A 13,366-nucleotide genomic window follows, 5' to 3' on the forward strand; every position below is an offset into this window, starting at 1 on the left:
TGAATCGACCCGTTGCAAAACAGTGAATTCCACCATCACAATATTGGTTGCAGTTGAGCTTCTGTGCTGCTCTGAAAGAAGCAGAAATTATATTATAAATATAAGCTAATGGCAACTTGTTCTACTGCAATTGTCAAGCACAAAGAAGTATGACGCTTAGGAGTATTATGAATTATTATTATTAATGGCAGTTCCTAAAGGCTAATCAAGATTGGGGCCCCATTGTTCTACACCCTGAACATACAGAGAACCAGACAGTCCCAGCTATGAAGAGTTTACAGTCTTAAACTGGGTGTGACAGGTTCAGGGTAGATTTCCACTACCAACTCATTTCTTCAGTAAATGAACCTGGGTCAAAATGGGATTGTTAATGTTTTCTGATTAGATGCTATAATTCATGAAAGTGTGCAAACTTACTCAAAAAGATAACATGAAGGGGTTTAGAACACAGCTGAACTTCAATCCACTTTCAGTTCTGAAGCAAATATTGTCTCCTGGATCCCCAGTTCTCACTGACCAACTTACAGCAATGGCAACACCTGCTTTGTTAACTCTGTGCAGATCTACAGGTTGCAGATTTATTTTTTTAATCCATCCTTTGCATTCTTCAGCTCAAGATTAGATTAATTCAGAAAGCTCTACCTACAATTCCACCTGAAAACTAATCAGTGCAAAATAAGGCAACTAGTTTTTTAAGCCATCTCATTGTCCTGATAGGGCACAGGATACCAAAATACTTTCTCCTCAAGTACCTGGCTTAAATAGCAAACATGTTCATCTCCAGGATATGTTTTATAAATCTGAAGTGAATATGGTGCTTTGGATGGAACAGAATGGAAGATGTTTGGTTGTTATACTTATTGGCTGATGTACTGACTTGTATTATTTTAAAACACTAGTGGGTGGTATTTCTAGGTGGATCATGTGCTTATCTTTTGTTGCACCCCAAGCTCCTCTACAGACATTCCTTGTACTTTAAATCGGGAGCATATTAATACTGTACAGGAGTGAAAGATGCAAAGTCAGGAATGGCATAGGGCATGGCTGACCCTGGTATGAAGCTGAAGTGTGGCTTTGTACTAATAAATGAATGGGAAAACCATCTGGTATGTTTTTAAATGAGGGGAGGCCATTTTTACATGAGGAGATGTCCCTGATAACTCAGGTGCATGAGCTCAACAATTCTTTTGCCCAGACATCCTCACAGACGTAACCAATGCCAGTCTCTCTATTGGAAATGAGGCTATTTACCAAGTATATGACTGGCACTAGTTGAAGCATGCTGTCACCCCACAATCCTCACATAATGAGACACTTTCTAGTGCATTTCACTGCAGGATCACGTGAAAAAAGCTTGGGAAATCTAAACTGCTGTGGATACCAGACCATTTATAGCAAATGAAGGATGGGACTAAGCATTTTAAGGAGTTTGAAGTTTAAGTATTATGGCTTGAAGTTCCTCAGTGACCTCAAAACACTTGAAGTTCAAGATACTTTACTAAGACTGGTGTCTCTACCTTTCTCCTCCCACCCCCACCCCCCTTTTTTTGCACATTTGCAAGAAGCACCTACAATCCTGGTTTCTGGAGCCCTACAGCCCAAGCTGTGGGGTGACACTAATGTGACTAGAATGGGAATAATGGGAGGATGGCCTAAGCACCATCTTCAGCCATGTCTACTCATAGAAAGGGGTTAAGCTGGGAGTAATACATACTAAATACTTTTAACAAAAGAGCACAGCTCCTGATCATCCTCCCCAGCTATCAGGCATTCAGTTACATCTTATCTTCAGAAAGAATGCCTTTGAGATGGCATTTTCTCACACACACATACACACAGATGTGCACACACCTTATTGCAGCTGGGGCTTAAAAAGCCCACATATACCCCATGGTAGACGTTCTCAACCTTTTTAGACTCAAGAAACCCCTCCAAAACATTTGGGAATTGAGTAGCACCTGATTTCAAAAGCCAATTTATATATTACGGTGCTTACCTCCTAACTCAGAGGCTGAGCAGTAGGGGGTCAAGGGTCTTCCAACCAGGGACAAACCACCACCTGGTTTGTCAGCTTATCTGCTTATCTCATCACACTTCTCTTATCTCCTCATGCCTCACCCCAAGGTGCCCTTGAACTGAAGTCACTGCTCCTTGGCCCGTTAGGGCTAGCTGAGAAATATGCACATGTTCATGTGTCCTCCTTGAAGTTCATCAAATTGCAGTGCATGGCAGATACACAGCTACAAAACAAGCACGTGCAGAAACTTTGACATTAGGAGAAATTCCAACTACAGAATCTGAACTCAGATAGATAAGGAGCCTTATCAACAGGATGGCCGAAGAATAGATGGCATAGCTCTCATGGAAGAAGAGAGGAGGTCTGGAGATCCTGAATTTATGGGCGTGTGTTTGTGGAGCTTTGGGGTGAGAGAGAGAGAGTGGGAAGGACTGAGATCTTGAAACTCAGGAGAAAAAATAGTATAATTCCCATATGTTTCAATGCAAAAATGCATTGCATTGCACAAATATTTTAGCTAGGTTGGCTCTGCCATTTATCATTATTTTTATTTCTGCGTATATGATATAGTAAAATACATACTATACACTCTGTACACTATAAAATATTTATGGAAAATATATAATTTTTCCCTTATAAAAAGTAGGGGAGAGATACAAAGACAAGACCCTGGAAGCAGAAAACAAGGCTGGGTCTGAAGAACAATAGGTAAGGATGCAGGATCCATGGCAGATTCATCCAGACAAGAGGGCCAGATGTGAATTTTTTTTTTTCCATACTACAAGATATATATTAATCTTAAGCAAAATGGAATTATTTTGCCGCACAAAAGGGAACCTTATGGAGAAAAAAATTAGAAGGTTTTGTAAATGACCCCAGATTTCCATAGTTAAACTAGAAAAATGGCAGGGGACACAAGCCAAGGATTGCATTAGAAGCTCATCCCAGGAATCCAGTAGGAAGAACAGAGAGTCAGAAATCAGAGCTCATTGGTAGCAGAGCTGCACACAGACATTTATTGAATACAAACAATGACAAACACAGCAGGCTCACAGAGATTTGAGCTTCCTGAGCTAAGTCCAAAAGTTCTCGATGGGTTTTGTTTTCAGAATACTATTAGAGGCCCCTGTGGCTTTGAATTACATATCACTAAATCCTCCCTGGGCCCAATTACTTCTTAGTTAAAAAATTAGACTTTCCCCCCACCCCTTCTACTAGGCATAAATATGGCTTGTCTGGACCCTGCCATGTTGGAAAAAGCATCTCCTGTGTGGGAACCAATGGGGACTGTGAGACTGGTTCATTGGCTCCTACACATTCTGCTTCCAAAAAAACATGGGGAAAACCATGCCATATTCTCAGGACATGGATTAAAGGTTTAAAAGGTGAGCCAGGACAAGCAAAATGAAAATATGGGAGCATCAATGGAATAACTGTGAGAAAATAAGTATATCAAAGCAAATACAGCTCTAGATGGCATCAAAGATCATACACTACAATAAGTGCTGTTAGAATGCCAAATCAAATTTAAAATAGCTAAGCTAAACTGACACTAGAGACCAACCTTCTTCTGAAGTCTCACCAATGGAACCTCCCCCAAAAGGTAATTAAAATAATTAACACTGTACAGGCCTGGACCATAAATAAGGAATTCAGTACCAACATTAGGATCACAGTATGGAACTTATAAAGAAACATTTGCATGTGTGTGTGAACATGTGGGGGGGGTGAGTGTGTGTGTGTGCGTGTATATGTTAGTAAAGAAAAAGTTTCTCTGGAGATAAGGGGAAGACAGTAGCTATACAGATATACAAGCTGGGTGGAGTGTCATTGGCTTGAGAGGGTCAGGTGATGCAGAATGAAGGATGATAGGTAGAAATTAGAGTGCGCCCATTCCAGTGACCTCAGACGTCAGCCTAGAATAGACAAAGGTAAAAAGAAAGGGGAAAGGGAAGAGATAAAAACAAGTACTTAATCAAAGGATTAGAAAAGAAAAAGATTTTGTGGTATACTCACAACTGTCCTCTTTTCTGCTATATCCCACTCATTCTTCCCTTTTCTCCAGTGTAATCTGCCATGCTGAAATATTCATTACATTAATCCACTTTGTGGAGACTCCCACTAGCAACACCACAATTAGGGCTGCATTTTAAAATGGGTTTAAAATCCTGCCTCTCTCTAAAAGTAGGTGGTCAATTAGTGTGAAATGTCAGTGTTCAGGTCTCATGACCTTTGAAGTTCTAGATTGTTTCATAAACTTTTAGAGAAATATCTGAATTCAGCTCTGGATTAGGTTTTTCGGCAGCTCTGCTTTCCATTGGTGATATACAAATCCTAAAAACACTGTCTCTGTTTATCCCAAGTTTGACAGAAAGGTGGCCCCTGAGAAGATCTAGTGCTACAGGGCTAATGCATGCTTAAGGCCCTATACATAAGGTTTGTGTGTGCAGTGCCATAATTCTCATAATTATCAGTTTTTAACATCCAATTTTGGGTGATTTTCAACTTATGTACATTATATTTTGAGATCTATTATACTGGGCACACAAGTCAGATGCAAGGTCTTGAGCACAAGCAATCCTGACTGGCTGAGGAAGGGCTCTCTCTGCACAAAGAAACCTAACTGATGTTGTTGGGTACATGAAAAAGCCTTGCCTGCTAGGACTTACACTTGTCTGCCAGATACTCCCCTACAGCATGTGAGGGCTCATGTACAGAGAAAATGTTCTCTGTCAGTAGCACTTTTACTAGTACCACACCTAGATTCCTGGCGGCCCCAGGGAAACTTAGTATCAACCTCCAATGTATCAATGATTTTTTGTTGCAAAAGTCTTTATCACATCTGTGGTACTGATGTCTTTAAATAGTTTGTTATCAATTGATAACATTGCCCATTCCATATATACGTAATATTAAAACTTTTTTTCCAATTGTAATATTTTTTCATTGTTAGGTTCCCTTTCTGTCTTGGCCCTGGTCAGCCACCCAGCTCCACATGCCTGTGTCCAGGTCTGACTTCTACTGCCTCACAGGAATATTCCCTACCACCACATAAGCATTAAAAATAATTAGTTTCCAAATATCTCTGCTGTGAGACAGCAGAGGTTGCTACACCGACAATATAATTAATAAGAACCCACAAAAGCAAGGAAATGAAAAGCTAAGACATCGAACAGTATACGCCCTATTTCTCTCATGGGGTACACCTTACCATGGCCACAACTCCACAACTGAACCATTCCACAGACTACATCAGAACCTTATCTTTGCTCCCTTTTTTGTCCTACACCCAGTTATTTACCAGACTATTCCCACCCGTCCCAACCCTGGTAGCTGTGGACATTCATTGTCACGGCTGCTTGTGCTCTGATACTGTAGGCATTAGAGGCCAGCATTCCAGGGGCAGCATATACAGTCATTCCAGGGCTATACTGTTAGATACTGTAAAATGGCTTAGCTTTTTATGTCTTTGCTTCTGTGATTGTGTTAGGTATCAGTAGGGTAACCATGAGGAAATCCGGGACATCTGGGATACTACCTCCTCCCCAAGTCAGTGATGCTGCTGCAGACAGTGGCAGAAGCTGGTGCACAGGGGTGCAAGAGCAGTCCAGTGGGGAGGCGGAGCTGCCTGGTGCATCATGCTACTACACCTCCCTGCCAGACTGTGCCCCTGCAATTCCAGGACTCTTGTTTTAATTTTTACCAACCAGCTGGGACCAGCCTTCAAAATCCAGGGCTGTTCCTGCCAGACCACCTTAGGTATAAATAGGTATGTAGCAAACCTATCTGCAAAATGTTTATAAATACTAAATTCCCCTTTGCATCTTGATATTGCCTTAGATTTTTACAGCTGGGAGAGTCTGATATAAGACATATTTTTTATGTCCCAAAACCCATCTCCTCTGGATTATTCATAGCACATAGTGCCTATCTGTAAAGTTAACAGCCAAAACCTGCAAAGAAAAAAAGGAGGGATTCTTTAAAAGACAGAATTTAAGGAAAATTCTCTGAAAGCAACTTTAACACTGTTCTCAAAGTGTTGCTTTGTAGGTGGGAAGGTCACATAGATTTTGAAGGAGATTTAGGCAGAACTGTTAGTCTCTGCTCAGGAGAGATGGAGGACTTGAACAACAGAAAGCTTCTACAGGTGAAAATAAGGTGCTCTGGCACAGCGGCATGGGAAGGAGGGGTGAGAATAGAATGGTGAAGGTTGCTACAGGTTAGAGCTGAGGTTAGTTGGCACAACTCCATATGAAAAGAAATCTTGCACAAAGCCTACCTGCACTATACCCAATCTAGGCAGTGCTATCAGTCCCTCACCATAAGGAGCACCAAAGTCATCACATAGCTACTAAGAAATAAATTACTTCTAGGACACGTGGAATAATATCATAAGTTAACAGGCACGTTGGATAACTGCTAAAATCCCAGTGACATGTGATGGCATGGTACATGCTCCACGCAGCTTAGAAAGATTTGAAAGTTGTCTTAGTTGCATCAATCCCTTCTGCAACTAACCAGTTTTTTTTAGTTCAGCACAATGCATTTTTTTCAGGGGATATCCCAGAAGATAAGACTCACATTTCCTCTCAGGTTCCCCATCACCCTATCCTATCATCTACGTATTTGTACACATATACAAGAGACCTGACTAAATCTAAGTGCCCCAAAAACCTCAAATATAGGTCACACTCTTGGATAAACTCAACTGCTTACTCCCAAATTGCCTGCTTCCTAAAAAGTCTAATCTACTAAATAGTCCTTACTTGCATGCTCATTTTTTTTTGCCATGAATAGGTGCTACTTAATACATCCTTAAACCAGTAAACCATATTCAGGTGTCCTGACTCTAATCTGGGTCAATGCTGATGGTAAACATTTTCAATATGTTCAATTACTAAATGTCCGCAGGTCAAACTTATTGCATATGTGCTATTATTAAATGAAAATAAACAGGCTACTTCAATTTATTTATTTACTGGATTTGTTACTTTAAATATATTTATTTGAAAGGGGAAGACATTTATGAATCTTGGAAGCAGGTAGAAGAGGTATCAAGACTTATCATTTAGGGTTTGCTGTTCCTTATGGTCTTGTGATATGGCCAAAGTTGCTGGGTTTAAATTATGTCCTCTCCACACCAAATCACTCCCTATGCCCTGCCTGAGAACTTGCCATGTTTCTGCAGAAAATAACTCAGTCTAATTACACACAAGCTCTTTCAAACATGGGGTATGACTAAGAAGATGTTAACAGGCCCACAACTGAAGCAAAATACTGATTGTGGCCATGAGTACTAACATCGAGAAGTTGGTTATGAGTTGCCCTTCAGAGAGTGTTCCTGGCAGAAGAATCCAAAATAATAACATAATATTCACATTCACTTCAGGTATCAACATACAGTAAATCACCAGTGTATTCACTTAATCTGCTGCCCTGAAACCTAATGAAGTCATCTCTGATGAATGTGATGCTTGGGGTGTGTGTTACTGTCTGAGTTTTGTATGTCTTATTTTATTGGCTTCTCTTTTACAAGGAGGTCATAAAGACTGGGGTGGAAGAATGGGGCCTTGATTAGCACATCTCACCTGGCGTTGATGAGGTACTGGGCAAGGCTGATGTTAGCTGGGGTTCCTGTGATGGTAATTTGACGTTCCGATGAACCTTCCGTGGCATTGGCGATTTTGATCTGCGCTCCAGACATCTGTCGAATTTCATTGATTTTGGTCCCTTGGCGTCCGATTATGCAGCCTATTAGCTAGAAAAAAGTATGGAGGGAATTTCTTAAAGCGGATCCTCAGACAGTAACTCGCAGGATGCAAGCATGATTACACGGTGAAGGTCAAGGGATTGGTGGGCCACTTGTTTTTGTTAAAAGGTGTGAATGACTTTAATGCTCATGAAAGCAAGAGACTAAAAGCACTGGTGCAAGCCACATATAACAGGAACAACTTCCCTCAACTTCATTGCCATTGTGACTTCTTGCTGACCTGCAACAACCTGATGTTGTTCCAGTCCTTTTTCTCTTTTGAGCAGAGAGTTGTACTTGTGCTAAGATTATGCCAAACTAGCACTGAAGGCTTAAGATATGGAAAATAGAGCTATGCTACCAAATCCATCTTCTGGTGTTTCCTCACCCATGCTCAGAACCAATCAAAGATGAAATGTTGAATCTTTTTTATTGCACACTTAACTTTAGGGAGAGTTACTTTGTATAAAATGCTAAGTAGCGCTTCTGTTACTGAACTTTTAACAAAGGCATCATCTGGTCCTCCTTGCTCTTTCACGTTCTTTTAAACATACTTATACTATGACTACATATGAACTGGCCAGTCTCAACCTTAACACTATTCCAGGTCAATTTCTCTGTCCACACTGAACAACCCCCTGGCAAGAAAAGCCTAAAGGTTTCAAGGTAAATAAGACTAAAGAAACATGGGCTCACAGAGGTGAATATCAGACAGAGAGAGAGGGAAGTGTAGCAGATTAACAGCACTAGAGACTGAAGTCCTGTATATACACAGCGGGTGCGTCTACACAAGATGCTATGTCTCCATAGCCCAATGCTACAGTGATGTAGCAGCAGCAGGCACGAATCATGATGCCCATGCTACTGCGCAGTAGCATGGGAAAAGACCCATCCAGCGCCATCCGGACTGCACAGTAACACCAGTTAGTGCACAGTCTTGTGCATACGTAGAAGCACCCAGGGAAGATATATTACAGACACAAGCAGTTTAGGACTCACAACAGTTCTCAATATTCCTCAATCTTTCCTCCTTTCTGCAAATCCTTTGGGGATGAGAAGGTGGTTAACGTCTCCATGCCCATTCCTACTTAATAGCATCTCATATCAGAGTGCCATCAAGAGCAGGATGTTTAGAGAAAGAGCACCTGTCTCCTTATTATAATAATGAGATCACAAACTTCCTTTCCAGAGGCCACCAATGGACAATGTATCAATGAAACAAAGAAAGAATAAAAAATGTGAGAAAAGAGAGAAAATTGTATAAGAGAAAGGTAGGAGGAGAATTTCTGAATGTTGCTGGATTATTTCTATGTTGCTGGATATAAGAACAGTGGCAGAATGGAAATCTAAGGTACATGGAAGAAAATACATTTTTTCTAATTCCAGATCTATATTATTATGTTCTCAGCAGCCAAGGAAAGCTAACTTTGGACATTAAAATGGCTGTGGTATTAAGTCTAACAGATGGCAAAGAGATCTGCAACAAATTTTCAAATTAAATTAAAATAAGATATGATTATTTACAGTGATCTCTCAGGTCCCCTTAGAATTACTGAAACAAAGGTTAGGTAATTCTTATGTATATTTTTTCTAACCTTGATTAATGGCATTCTCTCTTGACATAGAAACTAAATGGTAAATAACACGAGGTACAAAAGGAACAAGATTAAGAAATAAAAGCTCTGCTCAAAATATAGAGAAGGTAATGAACAATAAGTGGAGTTCTCTGAGAGTCATAGATTCATAGATGTTAGGGTCGGAAAGGACCTCAATAGATCATCGAGTCTGATGATCTGTCAGATGTGTCAACCATGTCCATATTCCACTGTAGATGAGCATGCACCTTGAACACTTGAGTTTGGACACCTCATGCACCTGACCTCTTCCAGAGCTCAATACAGGGGTTAGAAAAGACAGTTTATGCTTCTTACTTCTCAGTTCCCTCAACCACAGAATCCCAGAGTGACAGGGACTCCAAAGAGGGACAGGACGTGGGACATGATTAACACATCTCAAAGAACTCTAGTAAGTTCTGGCGAGTGACTGTGCTTTTTTTTGTTTGGAGTGCCTGTCCACATGCACTTTCCATTGTGGGTAACTCCAGAACAATGCCTGAATCGCTTGCAGCAGGTCTCAGAGTTTAAAGCAAACTATGACTGGATTGGCTGCTTTGTCTACTGTCATATCTGGTCTGGAGGCCTCAATAACAGCACAGTGCTTGGTTTTTAAAGCTCTAGTCTGCCTTGCAAATATCTGTGATGGACATGTTCCAGAGTGAGTCTACCAAAGTTGTCTGGGATGTTATGGGCTCTGATTGCCAACAGCAAGCTCTCCTCATTAAGGGGGAAGGAGGGGAAATCTGCCATGAGTGCCTGGTTTTCACCCACCTTTCTTACCAAAGTGGTGGCCATCAAGAATGCCAGACTCAGGGACAAATGGAGTAGCAAGTTGATGTTCATCAGTTCGAATGCTGAGTGCATTTGGCAGTAAACCCAGGCTTAGCTCTCACTGAGGCATTGCATCTTCTACTGGAGAATATCTTGGTTGAGCTTTAAAGCCAATTTCAAAACCAAGGTAAGAAAGACAGACCCTTCACAGGTGGGTGGTGAGCTGAGACAGTAGATAGGTACACTTTGACAGAGCTCAGGGCCAAGTCACTATACTTCAGCTCTAACAGAGACTCTAAGATGGCCAGAATGGAAGCTTTGTGGGGAGAAAGAGATTTCATATAGGACCAGGCCAAAAATGCTGTCATTGAGGCAGTTAAATTTTTCTGGTTCAGTCTCTCCTGCTATGGATGGGAACAGCTCTGTCAAGAGAGGAGCAGGCCTATTCAACTGCTTAAAACCATCCAGTATCCAGGCTTGGAAATACAGAGTGTACAGATCCACATGGAGTGTCTTCTCTCCAGGAAGAACTGGGAGAGCAGGTCTGGGACCACTAGTAGAGAACTGGTCTACTCACAGACATGCACAGAAAATCTAGGAACAGAAACTGTTTTGTCCAAGTTGAGGACAGCAAGATTAGTCATGTGGAGATGTGTTGCATTTTCCATAGCACTTGCTGACTTAGAGGAATAGGTGAAAAGTATAAAAGAAGTTGTCTAAGCATAGCATGAAAAAAGTTTTGGAGAATAAGCTCCATCTGAATCCTCTCTTGAAGATGATGCAACACTTTTTGTTGCTGTCTGAAGAAAAAAGGTCAGCCTTCCAGAAAATGTCCTGTAGTGTACAGTGCATGATCACCCATTCAGTGTATATATATATATATATATATATATATATATATAGAGAGAGAGAGAGAGAGAGAGAGAGAGAGAGAGAGAGACAGGCCTACTGAAGCTATCCAGTTGGGTATTCTACAATCACAGGAGGCATGTGGCTGATGGATAGATCCTATGTTGAATGTGCTAGTTCCAGAGGCTGCCTCTTACCTACCAGCAAAGAGGGAAAATCTTGCATCCTCCTCCCTGTTTGTATTATATTTATACACATTATAGTGATTATATCCATCATAATCTGGATGTGAAACCCCACAATATGATGTAGAAATGATCAAAATGCTCTTTCAATTGATTTTAGCTCTGAGACTAGCACATAGTTTTACTTCTATGCACAAGCTTGAGTTTGAAAGGCATTCACATCTGTCCCCTAACCTTGTGGGGAGACTTCTTCATAACTGTCAGTGTTAGTTGGGAGGAGAGAAACAGGACCTCCCCCTTCAGATGTTAACTGGGTCCTTACAGAGTGATGATGAATGAGGGACATCTCAGTAGGAAAGGAAGAGGAAAGTACCTCAGTGTAAAGAAGCTTTTCCATTCTAGCTGCTATGTCTGCGAAGTCCTCTTATGCTTAAGATCTGAGCATGAATGGCCTGTGATGCTGAGACAGAAGACCATGATCACAGATGGTGGAATGTGTCCTGAGAGCTGCCTCTTGAATGTGCAGCTCAGAGATTCATTCTCATGGCTACTGGGCCAGAAATCAAGAATGTGATGGCTGTCCAGAGGTTGAAAGAATGGTCAGATAAGGATACCTCATTTGGTAGTGTTGATGTATATGGAAACAGGAACAGTTCCTTAACAAACCAGAATTGGAGGTGATGGATCTTAGTGCCAGCCAGGCCAGGGAGAACAGCAGAAACTGGTTTTGGCTAGACAGTGATATCATTTGGTTCAGTGAGGTGAGGTGGCACCACAGATGTCAGAAATGCTGGAGACAATGGTGTAGCAGGAAACCACTGAGGTATATGCAAATCAATGGAGCAACTGACACTATTGCCAAGGCCGTTGGTGCCAGGATGGAAGGCAGTGCTGGAGTATTGGCTCTATAATGAATGTGTCAGAGGGAGCACTTGTTTTTATGCTGTATAGGCACTGTTAAGACAGATTATCTGGAACCAGAAATCTGTCCTGGGTCATTTATGAGCACCTTCAACATGCCTGTATAGTTGTGAAGTCTTATGTTGGGGGCAGGGGAGTGAAGACAGCATGAAGACACATTCAAGGAAAACCCTGGGTTGGGATCCTCCCTTTGAACTGGTCTTGCACTGCCAGTGGTCCTGCCAATGAGACCCCTATTCTCAAAAAGGAAGTTACACCTCTGCAGTGTCTTTGCTCACCTGACTCCTGCATGCTGAAGTTAGCAACTAACCCCACAGAGTTGCTAGAGTCTAACTTCATGATCTTTCAAAGTGAAAAAGTGAAAAAATTGAAAACCCTTTGGGACATGAGACTCCCCTAAATAGGAAAAGCACCTTACCATACTCATCCATGGCAGACACAGCCCTGTTTCAGCAGAGAAACAGCCTAAAGCCATGCCAAGTGTGGAGGAAGAAGCCTGGTCAGAGTCATGGGAAAAAAAGAAACCTCACTCAGGTAGAGGAGTAGGCTAGGAGACCCTCATGTTTCAGTGGTGAAATGATGGAGACCAGAAGCACAAAGGAGAATAATGAGAAAAGGCAAACCAGAATTTGTCTGGAAAAACAAAAAGAAGAAAGAGGGTAGAACAGGTTGGGTCTGAAAAATGGTCAGACAAATCTGGAACAGACTGCAGAGAAATACTGCCTTGAGCTCAGGCAGCTGAAAGGAAATGGGGAGCAGGAAGTGTCTACTGCCGTTGTATGAGCCTGGAGAGGAAGAGTGAATGGAAGCTTTCTGGGTACTGCTAACACAAAAATGTCTCCAAGGTTGAGTGCTTGAGGTACATATGCAGTTGCATATAGCAGAATAGAAATATGGACTGGCACTCAAAGGATGCGTGCCTGAAAATAGTCTACACTGAAAAAATTAAAGCTGGCATTTAACCGATTCTAGGCTTCAGAGTCAACACTTCACTGAGGCAAAAAGGTCTATTTGACATGTCTTAGAGTAATCATCTTAAGCTACCTGATGACTCGGCAATTCAGCATCACACAGAATCATAATCAGAATGTTCTCCTTGCAGTCACAGGGCCTAGTAACTATTCTTAGCTGATGTTCTGGTATAGTATTTTATCCATTTAATTTCTGCATATAAACATGGAAACGCTCGTTAACAGCAAAATTAACTCCAGGCTCTAAGGGCATCTCTAAATGTTCTCGGGGGTGGAAGGGGGAATGC

General features: G+C 41.5%; 1 protein-coding gene across 1 annotated transcript in view; it reads right to left on the bottom strand.

The window, feature by feature from the left end:
- Positions 1-3,655: 3,655 nt before the first annotated feature.
- The window catches only part of PCBP3 (poly(rC) binding protein 3), a 213,401-nt gene continuing 203,690 nt past the window's right edge, over positions 3,656-13,366 (bottom strand). The window contains exons 15-16 of the mRNA XM_090041235.1: positions 7,606-7,775; positions 3,656-3,933 (exon numbers count right to left, since the gene is read on the bottom strand). Coding sequence (XP_089897361.1) covers positions 3,897-3,933; positions 7,606-7,775 — 207 coding nt within the window. The 3' untranslated portion in view covers positions 3,656-3,896. The remainder of the gene's footprint in view (positions 3,934-7,605; positions 7,776-13,366) is intronic.

The sequence above is a fragment of the Crocodylus siamensis genome, chromosome 4 (genome assembly GCF_052110815.1).
Source record: "Crocodylus siamensis isolate JL-2025a chromosome 4, ASM5211081v1, whole genome shotgun sequence".
Lineage (NCBI taxonomy): Eukaryota > Metazoa > Chordata > Crocodylia > Crocodylidae > Crocodylus > Crocodylus siamensis.